Genomic DNA, 13,417 nt, shown 5'->3' on the forward strand with positions numbered 1-13,417 from the left:
GTTACAATAGTAATACCCTAATAGTAATAATGAAGATGAGGAGCTTTCCTGAAATCCAAGTCGGCTTGATGCTGCCATTCTGATCATTGCATTGTGTGCAATAAGCCATCCTCCTGCTTCTTCTCCCATCTGTCTTCTTTACCTGGCTGAGTGTCTCTTCACAAATCACAGCTGTAATTATTGGGGGGGGGGGGGGGAAGCAAAGCAACACCTCTCTACTAGAGATTTCCTGGAGTCCCACAGGGAAGAGGAGATTTAAAGTGACATGATGAATTTCGTTGTATGTGTAAACTGTATTTACTTACAATGACGACAAAGTAAAGTATGAGGAGAAAGATTTCACCAAAAGGAAGCTAAATTCCTTGCAACTCGAGAAGAAATGCCAAAATAATTGCAGGATCATTGCCAGTGCATGTGCTGGTCAGCAAAGTTAACTAGTTCAGGACAACAAAACCAACAGCATGATGGAGAAGGCGGAATGCAGCAGTAATCTGGACTGGTGCCAGAAACCTTTTTGTGCTGGAAACTTCCTTACCTGACCAACAAAAGAGGACACATCTGTGTATAGGATTCCCTGATTTTCAGCAGAATACTGCTAGGGGCCCAATTTGTCCTCTTTCTAAATACCCCCTAAAGCTCTGCTATGTTAAGATGTATATCTAGACTCATAAATAAATCTAAATTCATTCTACTCTGTTAGTCAGTTCCCAATTTTACATAGGGCAAGAGCTCTCTTCTGGAGTAGGGGTTTACCAATCTCATCTGAGATGTTAAAATTATTTTCTAGGAATACGCAGGGTAGATTTCTACAATTAATTTGCATGGCTATACACCCAAACATTGGAAAAACATGCCAAAAGTGTTATTTAGGAAACTTGATCATTTTCAATGGTTGTTGCAAATACAAACGTAAGAAGGCATCATATCTCATCAAAACATCAGTCCTCTTGATGCATTATAAACTGGCACATGTTTACTTTTGTTTAAGAATCATGGAAAGCTGTTTGCAATGCTAGGCTATTGGATGTAAGGAGCAAGTAAGTCATAAGGCATGTATTGCATTGTTCCCCAAACATTTCATTCGTTTTTTAGGATACCCCACTATCTTCTGCCTAAAGTGTCTTACTCTGCCTAAAGTTGGGCTTACCTAGGAACTTTTAGATTGATTTTATAGAGGACTTAGGGAATGGCCTGGAAGGGGAGAAGGAAGAGCTACATAAGACAACAATAAGATAAAAGGGGCTTGAACCGTGGGTCAAAAAACTAAATTGAGAAAACATATCAGACAAACCCCTCTTTATTTTACATGAAGATAAAATGGAGGGGAAAGGACACTCGGACTTACTAGATTCTGTTAATATAACTTATACTAAAAATAGTTCTGACCTATATGCCTTTGGTTTCTTAGTCTGGTCTTCCTTGTTGGGCTGACAGATCTGCAGGTACATTGGTAAGCAGTATTAAATTCTTGTGGTTTTACATAAGGCAAATGACTGACTCTATAAGGGAGACCAGACTAAGAAATATACACAATGTAGACCAGGGGTGTCAAACTCGCGGTGTCACGACATATCGTGACATTTCACCCCTTCGCTAAACCGGGTGTGGGCATAGCCAGCTCGTTAACGCATCCAGCCTGCAGCCCATGAGTTTGACAGCCCTGGTGTAAACCTCAAGTCCTTTTTATTAGAAGAATTATCTAATTACAGAATCCTGCAAATCTGAATGTGTTTCAACTTTCTTATCATCTTATTTTTATGTGAATGCGGGGGGGGGGAGGGTGCTGTATGAGGTGTCTTCATAAACTACCCTCTTGAACTGGGCTCAAGTCACATCTATCTGATCGTTGCCTTGGCAATGAATCTTCCTTCTATCTCCCAAGGCCATCTTCTATATTCACTACAATGATTGATGAGAGTAATATAATTTTTTTTCTGCCTACAATTTATGCTCCAATGGCCATACAAGATTACAATACTGTCATTTCAAAGTAAAATGTGAAAGGTTAATTAGTATTTGAAAGTGAAAAAGAAAACCATCAATAATGTCAGAGAGTAAAATCTCTGTCCTAACCTATCATTATTGATCCAAAAAATGGCAGTTTTGTTTAAATTTCATAGAAATGAATAGGATTGAAGCAAGTTGTGATGAAATAGTCCTGTTGATTTTAATGAGCCTTAGAGGCAATTAATTTATTCTGCATAGGGGGTTAACAGATTCAATGGAATTATTTTCAAAATTATGGGGCTTAGTATTGAATCTCCACTTATTAACTTGTAATATTATAGGTGTAAATGTCATTGATCAATGAGACCGGCTTCTAATTGCAATTCCAATTTTCTGTACTTGCTTGGAAATAAATCTATTGAAATTACTTGTGCAAACATATTCACATTAGACTGTGCATCCAATTGGAAATAAGCTTTTTTAAACACGCACAAGCAGAAGTAAGATATGTTTATGACTGTGTTTAAGTATTAATGTCAATTAGCAAATGAATTGATGCCATTTTCCCCTTCATAGTCTGCCTTTTGTTCTAAGCAGGTTTAGGTAGCATCTGTAGGTCTTAGTCTATCACAATTCTGTGAAAGAGACTAGGCCAGTGATGGCGAACCTATGGCACGCGTGCCACAGGTGGCACGCGGAGCCATTTGTCAGGGCACGCGAGGCGCTGCCCTGTCACCTGGCCAGCGCGCACGCGCGCGCTGGCGTACCTGAGTTCACCTTTTTAAAAGGCATTTTTCGCCCTCCCCAGGCTCCAGAGGCTTTATAGGAGCCTGGGGAGAGCAAAAAGAGCCTCCCCCGCCCTCCCAGAGGGCCTCCGGAGGCTTCAGGGATCGTCCGGAGGCTTCCCTGACGTCTTCAGAGCGCTTAAAACCACCCTCCGAGCAAACCGGAAGTCACTTCCAGTTTGCTTGGAGGGTGGTTTTAAGCGCTCCGAAGGCTTCAGGGACCGTCCGGAGGCTTCCCTGATGCCTTCGGAGTACTTAAAACGACCCTCCGAGCAACCCGGAAGTCACTTCCGGTTTGCTCGGAGGATCCTTTTGAGTGCTCCGAAGGCTTCAGGGAAGCCTCCGGACGGTCCCTGAAGCATCCGGAGGGCCTCCAGGGGGGCGGGGGAGGCTTTTTTCGCCCTCCCTAGGCTCCTATAAAGCCTCTGGAGCCTGCGGAGGGCAAAAAAAGCATGTAAAAATGGGGGGGTTGCGCATTGTGTGCGCATGCACCTGGGGGGTTGCCCATTATGGGTGCGGCATGCCCGCACATGACCCCTCTGCGCTCCCCCCATTTGTGGCATGCGAGCCAAAAAAGGTTCGCCATCGCTGGACTAGGCTGAGAAAAAGGGACTAATCAGAAATCTCCAAGAGAATTCCATAACCAAGTGTGAATTATGAACTTCATTTTTCCACAGCTTTTTTAAAAAAAAGTTAAAAATTTAAGTAGCAATAATACAACATAGAAAGAAATTTCCATCTTTGAAAAAGTACATCAGTAGTGTGATCTGTTTATCATAATCCTTTTGTTTAAAACAAAAGTGCTTTTTTAAAAAAATATTGTCTCTGAATGAACACATGATTACTGAGGTTATATAATTGTATATGACATTAGTAAATAATACTAAACAAAACATATCCAGTTGTTTTTATGATAAAAAATGTAAGTATAAATTGTTTATCTTAATCCCAAAATGTCCACTATATTGTTTTAAAAATAAATTTAAAAATCCTACAGATTATACAGATAAATATTTAAGTTCTGACTTCCTCCTTTTTGCACTTTAACCAAGCAGTCCCCATTGATGCAAGGTTTACAAATCATTCTTTAAATAAATGTTTATCAACCTGGGAAGATGGGTGGACTTCAACTCTCAGAATTCCCCAGCCACTGTAATGGCTTTCCATTAGGAATTTTGGGAGTTGAAGTCCACCCACCTTAAAGGTGCACAAGTTGAAAAACATTACTCTAAATGTTTGTATTTATTTTGCTGTGCAATATACAGTATAATATATATGGAAGCCAATATTGCTTATTTCCAGGGCTGTTCTGATATCCTAACCTACTGGGATTTTAAATGGCATACTAGGATCAGGAGCACCCACAGGGTGTGATTTAAAAATAAGGCAATATAATGGTTGTGATAGTGGAACCAAAACTCTGCCAAGCCATCTTCTTTGACTTCACCCTGTGGACATTCCTGACTTCAGCTCCAGTATTAGAGAAAGAAATGCTGCAACAGAACCATAATGTGCCCTTGGACATCTAGACTAGGTCAGGCATTCTGATCAACATGGCCAAAGTGAAGGAAGCAAAGAGTCCTGGGTCAGTACCATCTATGCAGCCATACTGTAGGTTCCTCACTATAGATTAAATGTCAAAAAAAAACCACCATAAAACTGATTTTACGCTGAGTATCTCTGTTACGCAGTGAGAAAGCTTTTGTTTTTGACAACAATGAGAGCCAAAAGAGGAAGAAGATTCTCAGAAAGGGCAAACTCAGCATCTTCCTCAAAGCCAGTGAGGACCATAAAGTGTCTACACAGCGTTCCATTTTTGAGACGCCTCTAAAGTGAACTCACAAGAAAGCAAGCCTAAATTGTTTTGTATTTTGGCAGGATTTGAAGGCAGCTGAACAAATGGTTCTACCATGTTCCACAGTATTAACGATTAATTGCTCACAGGTAAACAAAGTACTCTGCCTAGGCACACTGACACTGCCTTGTTTAGAAAATTGGTCAAGGTCACTGAGCAGAAATTACTCTGCTGAAGCCATATTGTTCAATTATATAGTGAGTGCAGCAAAGTGCACTTTAATTATTGCTACTTGTGATATAATATTAAAATATAATTGATTTGTAGAGCCCCCAAACTGATCTAATTCGTTCAGAGTAGCAGCAGTCAACTGCAGTTAGTATATTGCAATGGCACACTAACAGCTGAAAAATTCATGCAGATGTAAAATCAGTATCTTAAAATATTCACCTTCCTAACCCTCTCCCACGGCATCCAGAGTGCAGATTAAAAAGGACATTACTTCAATCGTTCAGCCAGTGATGCCTTCTTGATATGCCTTTTTTTTGTAATATGTTTTTATTTTATTTTATAGTATACAAAAACTCCAATTTCAATAGAACAGTGTGTTGTCTGGGTACAAATCATTTTGGGAAATAATAATCAAAATGTTTATAACAATATTCATTGCATTAATATCCATGGTATTAATATTAATAACAGTAATAATCATACTATTTGTTTAACTAAGTTAACATATCTTCCTTTTATTACTGACCTTCCATATATTTCCTTTTCTAGCTCCTGTTTTTGTCAGCTACCCATTGATAAAATAAGTCCCAGGTCAAAAAAATACTCAGTTTGTTTCTTTTCCTTAATTGTAAGTGTTAGCTTATCCATTTCTGTATGCACATGCCTTTTTTAAATGTCCAACTCTCCCAATATTTCCATCCTGTCCCTGCATTCAGTGGACAGAAATCATCCACGTATAAAATGTATACAAATAAAGAAGTACAAGTTCTCTTTTAATAAATTAATAGATGCAATGCAAAAGGGAAGTTTGCCTTCATAGTTAACCACTGTTGGCCCTGGATTATAGTGGCAGTTTAGAGAAGTAGGAGGAAAATATTCACAAAAACCATTTCTCATGTCAAATTGGATCTTCCACAGAGCCATATTGCTGGAAGAAGTTGTGTAGGCCACCTAGTCAAGTGTGACATCCATGCAAAAATCCAAATTAAAATATCCCTAATAGCTCTGCTGATAATAACCAGTAAACTGAATCCAACTACCACTCTTTTGAGTAATTGGTCCACAATCAATCTGCTTCCTTCAAAGTCTTCCTGCAATTGACCATAAATCCATTTTTCCACATCTTATCTTCTTGGATTATAACGAGTAACCCTTTTTCAGGGTCAGCTTTTCACACTTTTTGATAAATTTCAGAAGTGAATAAATGCAAGAAAAGTAAAAACTAACTCTGAAATATGAAGAAATCTCTTGGACTATTTCACTCTCTTTGGATATATGATCTTTGTCCTTCAAGATTATCCTTATATAGTAAAGAGATTTGTGTAAACATAAAAACTAAGGAGAAACTAACTGCATTGGACTTAACGCAGTAGTAACTTCAGTTGGCAGTTTGCAGCATCCCAGAAATAATGGGGAAGGGGAATGCAGAAAACAACTATTAAAAGACGCCCTAATACTGAAATGTACAACAAATTTGGTCATTCTCTCTGTCACCCAAGAACTAGAAATATATATCTTCTTAGAAGGTATTTATCTAATTTATATGTATCTAATTCTCTCTCTCTCACCTCTCCATAAAGATATATATGTATGTATATGTGAATATATATTTAACCACAGACAGTTCATTCAATATATCCCTGATCTAAAACTATGCAACAAAGCATAGCACACATCATCTCTGCCAAAGAAATATGCACACTACAGATGGAAGGTGCTCCCACGCAGATTTCTGTTATCTCCAGTTATTGCTTTCCTATTGTCTATATTACTCAGATTTCTCAGCCCATTAGATGTGTATCTTGAAGTACAACATTGGCTAGAGGGAGGAAAAGGCTGCAATCAAACTCAACCCCTGGCCCAGGTCATTTTCAATATACCGTAACAATATAGTATAGAAACCTGGGCTTTCACCTTCCCCTCTAGTTTATCTTCCCAGCCTCAATAACATTAATCAGATGATCCCACTTCTATGATGTTGACTGAAAGTCTGGTAACAAATAGAAGCAATACACTTTTGAAAATCTTGCCAAAGATCAATTCTACTAAAGCAGGTTGTTCAGTCATATTTTTTGTGCACCTGCTGTACTCAGGCAGGATTGTTTTAGGATCTTCTATTTATTGTTCTGTAACTAGAACTAGCATATAAGCCCAGAGGTACAATAGGAAATAGATATTGGCAGTACTTTGTACGACGGCCTTTCTATCCATCAGCGATAAAACTGTCTGCTTGAGACACTGAAGTCAACCTTGGCATGGATAGTCACAGCAGCCATACTTCAATAGAAATCCTTGATGGATCATGAGCTAAGATTACAGGAGGGGATTTAGTTTGGCTTGCTTTAAGCAAGCTCCATGTGGATTAAATATAACATGCCCAAATACCTTTCTTCTTGGTGAAGGAATCATTCAAGGTAAGGTGTACAAAGGAGTTTTTATCTAGTATTTATGTGTGGATAACCGCTAAGCTTCATTCTTAAGTAAGCACCAGGGAAAAAATAAAGAGACCCTAGTCTTTCCACCTTTTAAGTTACCATGTTTAGGAAAAGTCAAACCAATAACAGATTACACTGTATTTAAGAACTCTAGGCTGGAGAACACACTTTGGGTGATTAAGATGGTTCTTATCTTCTGTTTATAATCTATACCCTAACTTTTTATAGAGATAGTAGAGACAAGATTGGTAAACTGTAAGTAAATGAAAACTAGCAAATGCTAAATTTGTCTTATATTACTAGATACCCTTAGGGATATGGTCAAAAGAGTTGATATGGCAAACACAAAGTTGCAATTGAAGTTCTTTTTTTTTAAGATTTTTTTTTTATTTTTGGTTAAACAAACACAACACAGAGAAAAAAAAGAATCATCTTTCATTACATATTGTAGAAGTGTGTCGATTAGTAACAAATGACTTTCAGGCATATATTCCACAGTCATTACTTATAGTTCATATCACATTGTATATTTTAAATCAAAAATCTTTATATATCTTACTATCAACATCCCACAATTCTCATTTGACTATAATTGTTTTAACGTCCTTTTGCATGAAATAATCCAAAATTAAAAACACAGCAACATGACATTTCATTAATTATTTCTAATATCATCCACTAACATTACACATTTATAACATGTTCTAAGAAAGAATTAATTACGATTGATAACAAAATTTCTAATCCTCTATTCCAAGTCGCTGTTTACTATTTGTATTCCAATTCCTTTTATTGAGCAGTACATATATATATTGTTAACTATATCCCTTGTCATTTCATTGTTATTATAATTGTTATTTATTAATAGAAATTCATTCACTAATTATATCAAGTTTCCTCTCTTCAAACCAATACGTGTGTACCTTGTTATCATTATCAATTATTTATTTAACATATCACTCTAAAGATTACTAAATTACTAATCACTAATCATATTGTAGTAGTGTGTCGATTGGTTATAAATCACTTTCATGCATCTCTTCCACAGTTATTATTTATAGTGCATATCACATTGTATATTTTAAATCAAAAATCTTTATATATCTTACTATCAACATTCCACGCTTCTCATTTGACTGTGGTTGTTTAAACATCCTTTTGGATGAAATAGTCCAAAATTAAAAACACAACCACATAGTAGCATTTCATTAATTATTTCAAATATCAGCTAATAACATTACCCCTTTATCGCATGTTCTAAGTAAAAAATATGTTTAATAACAAGGTTTCTAATCCTCCTTTCCAAATCAGTGTTTACAATTTATATCCCAATTCCTTTTATTAAGCCAGTATATATATTGTTCACTATATCCCTTGTCATTTCATTGTTATTATTATAGTTATTATTTATTAACAGAAATTCATTCGCTAATTATATTAAATTTCCTCTCATCAAACCAACACATGTATGTACCTTATTATCCTTATCAATTATTTATTTAACATAGCACTCTAGAGATACTAAATTACTAATCACTAATTACTAAAATTAACTATTTTTTAATTATCATCTTTCATATATCAGCCTGTATCCTTCCAGTAATAATACAGTCTTATTTCTTTTGTCATTTGTGGAATTGATCTTCTATTTATTTCCTTAATAACATTTTTGTGGACTTCTCTCCGCAGCTTGTTGCTTGTAGCATCACTTAAGTAATCTCAATGCCTTCCATTTGTTATTTTAATCAGCTTATCTTTGGTTGTCAATCGTGCTTCTGAGAAATTTTCTCTCCTTAAATCCATCGTTTTTCCCCTTTTTTCTTCTTCCATACCTTGAAATCTGGGGTAGAGTTCCTGTCGATATAATTCCCTTTTCCATACTCTTTTTTTCATGAGCAATGCACATTTAAAAAGGGACCTCAATCCTCCTATCATGGCTGCCATCTTGCCTTTTTTGACCATATACTACAGACATCCCTGGCTATCCTTGTTCTTCTTGATTTTTCTCTTGGCTATTATGCCTAATTGAATTCCCCAGTCAAGAAATGGGTGGAACATATTTTTGCCTACATGCTCTTATGTGATAATCTCAGAAGTCTCCAATTAACCTCTCTTATGAAAAGAGCAATAGCACATCACAAATCCTTAGAACAGAACATCATTTCAACTTCCTAGGACATTCTGCAGCAGACCTCAAGATGATTACCATGTTTCCCCGAAATTACAACATGTCCTGATAATAAGACCATGCCATATTTTTCCTGTGGGCAAAAATATATGCCCTCCCCCAATAATAAGCCCCCTGGACAACCCCCCCTCCAGCCAGGCAGAGCGCCACTCACCAACCTAACGATATCCCAAAGGCGCAAAGCCGCAAGACGGGGGGAGGGAGGGCAAAGGCGCTCACATTGCTTGACGCCTTTGGGATACCACTAGGTTGGTGGGTGGCACTGTGCCCAACTGGAGCGGGGGGTTGCCGGGCTGCTGCTCTCACAAGCAGCCACCCGGCAACGCGCCTTTCCAGCCAGGCAGAGTGCCACTCACCGACCCAGTAATATCCCAAAGGCGCTAAGCCGCGTGGCGCTCTGCCCGGCTGGAAAGAGAAGTTGTGCAAACACTTGTTCTGCCTCCAGCTCGTGTGCCTCCCTGTCTCACCATGCCCAACTCTCCCTGCAGGGCTGGGCCAGGGCGCCCCCGCTGCCACCGCCATGCTCTGAGCATAACCGGCTTCCAAGTTGCCGGACGACTCGGCAGCGGATCTCCGGAGTTTGGAAACCAGTTATGCTCGGAGCATGGTGGTGGTAGCGGCCGTAGCGGGGCAGCAGGGGGGCTGCGGTAGCGGGGCCGCAGTGGCACCCTGGCCCAGCCCTGCAGGGAGAGTTGGGCATGGTGAGGCAGGGAGGCATGCGAGCTGGAGGCAGAACAAGTGCTCGTGCAATCTCTCTTTCCAGCCGGGCAGAGCGCCACGTGGCTTAGCGCCTTTGGGATATTACTGGGTCGGTGAGTGGCGCTCTGCCTGGCTGGAAAGGGGCGTTGCCGGGCGGCTGCTCATGAGCATGGTCACCTCATGGTGGCCTTGTTGCGCTGCTGCGACAGCGCAGCACAGCCGCTTGCCCCTGAGGCTATGCCTGGCTCTTCGGGCTCCCGCTCGCAAGAGAGCAGCCACCTGGCAACCCCAAACCAATAAGCCCCCCCCGATAATAAGGCCCAAGCAAAATTAGGGGGGGCAAAAGAAAATAAGATCCTGTCTTATTTTCGGGGAAACATGGTATTTTGGAAAACTAGCATTTCACTAAGCAAGAGATTGCTGAAGTCACATACTTCAAAAAGTTTCAGACCATCTCAGTGGGTGTTATCTGCATAAACACCTCTCCATCGCCACTATGCACTTCGCCTCACATCAATCTAGCACTCTGTATTTCTGATGAAAAAGCTGCCGTTCACAAAAGCTTATGCCCTTTTAACTGAATTTGTTGGAAAGAAAAAGTGCTATCGGGGTTCCCCCCCCCCCCAACTGTAGACTAAAAGAGGTTTCCTCCTATGATCGCCATAGAATCAGGCTGAGTTACAACAGTGAGGAATGCATCATTGGGAAAGTTGCAGGACCAGGTTAGGGACAGATCATCACAGAGAAAAATCTATGTGGCTGCTTGAATGACACAAAATCAACTTTGCCATCTTTATTTTGGTTTTGGATAACATAATGGGCTGGTGGAGGTTCAGATAATCCCAGGGCAGTTTATGAACAAATCTAAATTTACTGCTGACTTAATTTATACAATTGCACAATATGTTACTTGTACATCAACCTGCTTCATTCCAGTTAAATATGATGGTGGACAGAAGGGCTCTCATCCAAGGAAGTTCCTGCAAACTGGAAATTAGGTTCACCGCATGTCCTACTTTGATTGGGATTTATTTAGGAATTTATATCCTGCCTTTTATTATTTTTACAAATAATTCAAGGTGTCAAACATATCCAACATATGTTTCTCCCCTATTTGGCTTTGCATGGCATTCAGTTTACAAGCCCTCTAGAAGAGGGTTGCACCAACCCACAAAAAGAGGATATGGTTTTATAGTTCACGGGCCTTGGCATGCGGCACAAAGGGGGGAAACTGAATTGCCCTAACTTCCCTGCTGCCAGCTTTACTTGCACTAACTAATTAGCCTGCAGATTGCAGCCTCCCCATGCTTGAAAATCTGATAAACCTAGAAATGGAAATACTTAGGGCAGGAAGACTAGAGGGGAGGCTGACAGCGAGTCATCTGGGGAGACCCTATCTGTGGCCAGGCTGGGTTTGGGAGCAGTTTTCTGGGCTTTTTTTAATCGGGATATGCCTATGTTACGACATCAAAGGCAGTTAATCATGAAGAAATAATGTCTTTCGTTTTCAGCAGCTAGAGAGAGAGAGAGAGAGAGAGAGAGAGAGAGAGAGAATCCCAAGGCTGCCCCGCCCGCCAAAAAAAGCTCATTTTTGTTCCATTCTTTTCCAACCAGCTGCTTTCTTTCCCCACCATAGACCTCCTTGCTGAAACTTGGCAAACCCAAGGCGGCATTTTCTAAACAACGGGCAGGCGAGAGCCAGAAAGTGGGCCCCGTCCCCGTCCACACCGCGGGGGTTTCTCTCGCCCTCACCCACCCACCCCCCAAAAATGAGCGCGGAAGGAAGGGCGGAGAGAGCGGCGCGAACGTGGCCTTTCCGCGTAGCCAAGGGATCGCCGCGCGGCTCTCCTCCTCCTCCACCCGGGGAAAGCGAATAGGAACAGGCAAGGGGCGAGCGGGGGGGGGGATGAACCCAGTTCCGTAGACCCCCCGCAAGAGGAAACGCGCGCGCGCGCGCTGCCGCCGCACAAACGGCCCTGCGCGCGCCGGGCATTAGCAGCAGGTCCAAAGAGCCCGCCGCCCTCTTTTTTTTCCCCCCGGCTGACGCTCCTCGCAGGGTTCCCCCCACCCCACCCCAATCCCATCTCCTGCGTGGGCGATCTGGGGAAGAGGGAGAGGCCGCGATGACCGCCCCCAGGAAAGGCTTCTACCGCCAGGACATCACCAAGACCGTCTGGGAAGTGAGGGAGCGCTACCGAGAGCTGCAGGCGGTGGGCTCCGGAGCCTACGGCGCCGTCTGGTAAGTGGTCGCCAAGGCACACCGGGCGACCCTGGGTTTGCGGCCAGAGGAAAAGAGCCCCGAAGGAAGCGCTGCACTGCTGCCGGGCCGTAAGTCCGGCGCCGTCCAGCAAGGGAACAATGGTCTCTTCGCACACACACACACACACGCACACATCATAAGGCCGTTCCCCGGCAGCCGGTAACCAGAGGCGGGCTCGCGAAATGCCAACCTTAGCGCATTTTCTTCCGCAGAGCTGCGGTTGGACCTATGCACACGATACGCTGGATCTGGGGTACTGAGGGGGATCCGTTGTCTTTGGGTTTCTCTCACTTTGCATCAGCCGGGGTCATTCTGTAAGGATCTCCTGCTTGAACAGGGGGTCGGACTAGATGACCTCCGAGGTCCCTTCCAACTCTGATTCTTAACGCGCGGACCCACGAAAAAAGACTCCAATGATCCACAGTTAACAGTACCGTTAATTCAGTTAGCGTGCAGATGGAGAGGTTTTTAACAACGTGTCGTGCGGATGCAGCACACGCTCCTTCGGGCATTGAAAGTGAACCCAGAGCCAGTGGGTGGTGTTAGCAGGACCTCGGATGGCTTTGAAGGTTGAATTAATTCTGCTCTTTTTACTATGTTGTCTAGAAAATGCGGAGGGAGGAGAGAGAAAAGTTACTGCATTGTTTTGGGGCAGAGAGGGGGGTAACGATCTTTGGGAGAGGGGAAAATCTGAAACAACCTTGGGCAGTAAATTACAATTTTGCAACAACAGCAAAAATGTGGCTGGTCTTTGTAAAGGGAAATGTTTACCACCACCACCACTATCCATCCACCCCGAAATATTTTCGCAATACATGCCATTTTTACTAACTGGAAATGACTCAGCCTTTTAACATCGTTGCAATGAATTAATCGAGGAGAGAACCGAGAACTAAGGAGAAATTAACTGAGAGAACAATTAATCAGTCGAACAACTTGCCTCCAGAAGTTGTGGGTGCGCCACCATTGGAAGTCTTTAAGAAGAGCTTGGATAACCATTTGTCTGAAATGGTATAGGATTTCCTGGCTGAGTAAGGGGTTGGACTAGAAGACCTCCAAGGTCCCTTCCAATTCTGT

At 41.6% G+C, this 13,417-nt stretch overlaps 1 protein-coding gene across 1 annotated transcript in view; it reads left to right on the top strand.

Moving 5' to 3' along the window:
* The first annotated feature begins 11,975 nt into the window (after positions 1 to 11,975).
* The window catches only part of MAPK12 (mitogen-activated protein kinase 12), a 37,435-nt gene continuing 35,993 nt past the window's right edge, over positions 11,976 to 13,417 (top strand). The window contains exon 1 of the mRNA XM_081957222.1: positions 11,976 to 12,319. Within this exon, the coding sequence (XP_081813348.1) occupies positions 12,204 to 12,319 (116 nt within the window). The 5' untranslated portion in view covers positions 11,976 to 12,203. The remainder of the gene's footprint in view (positions 12,320 to 13,417) is intronic.

Source organism: Natrix helvetica (genome assembly GCF_964273705.1).
Source record: "Natrix helvetica genome assembly, chromosome: 6".
Taxonomy (NCBI): Eukaryota; Metazoa; Chordata; class Lepidosauria; order Squamata; family Natricidae; genus Natrix; species Natrix helvetica.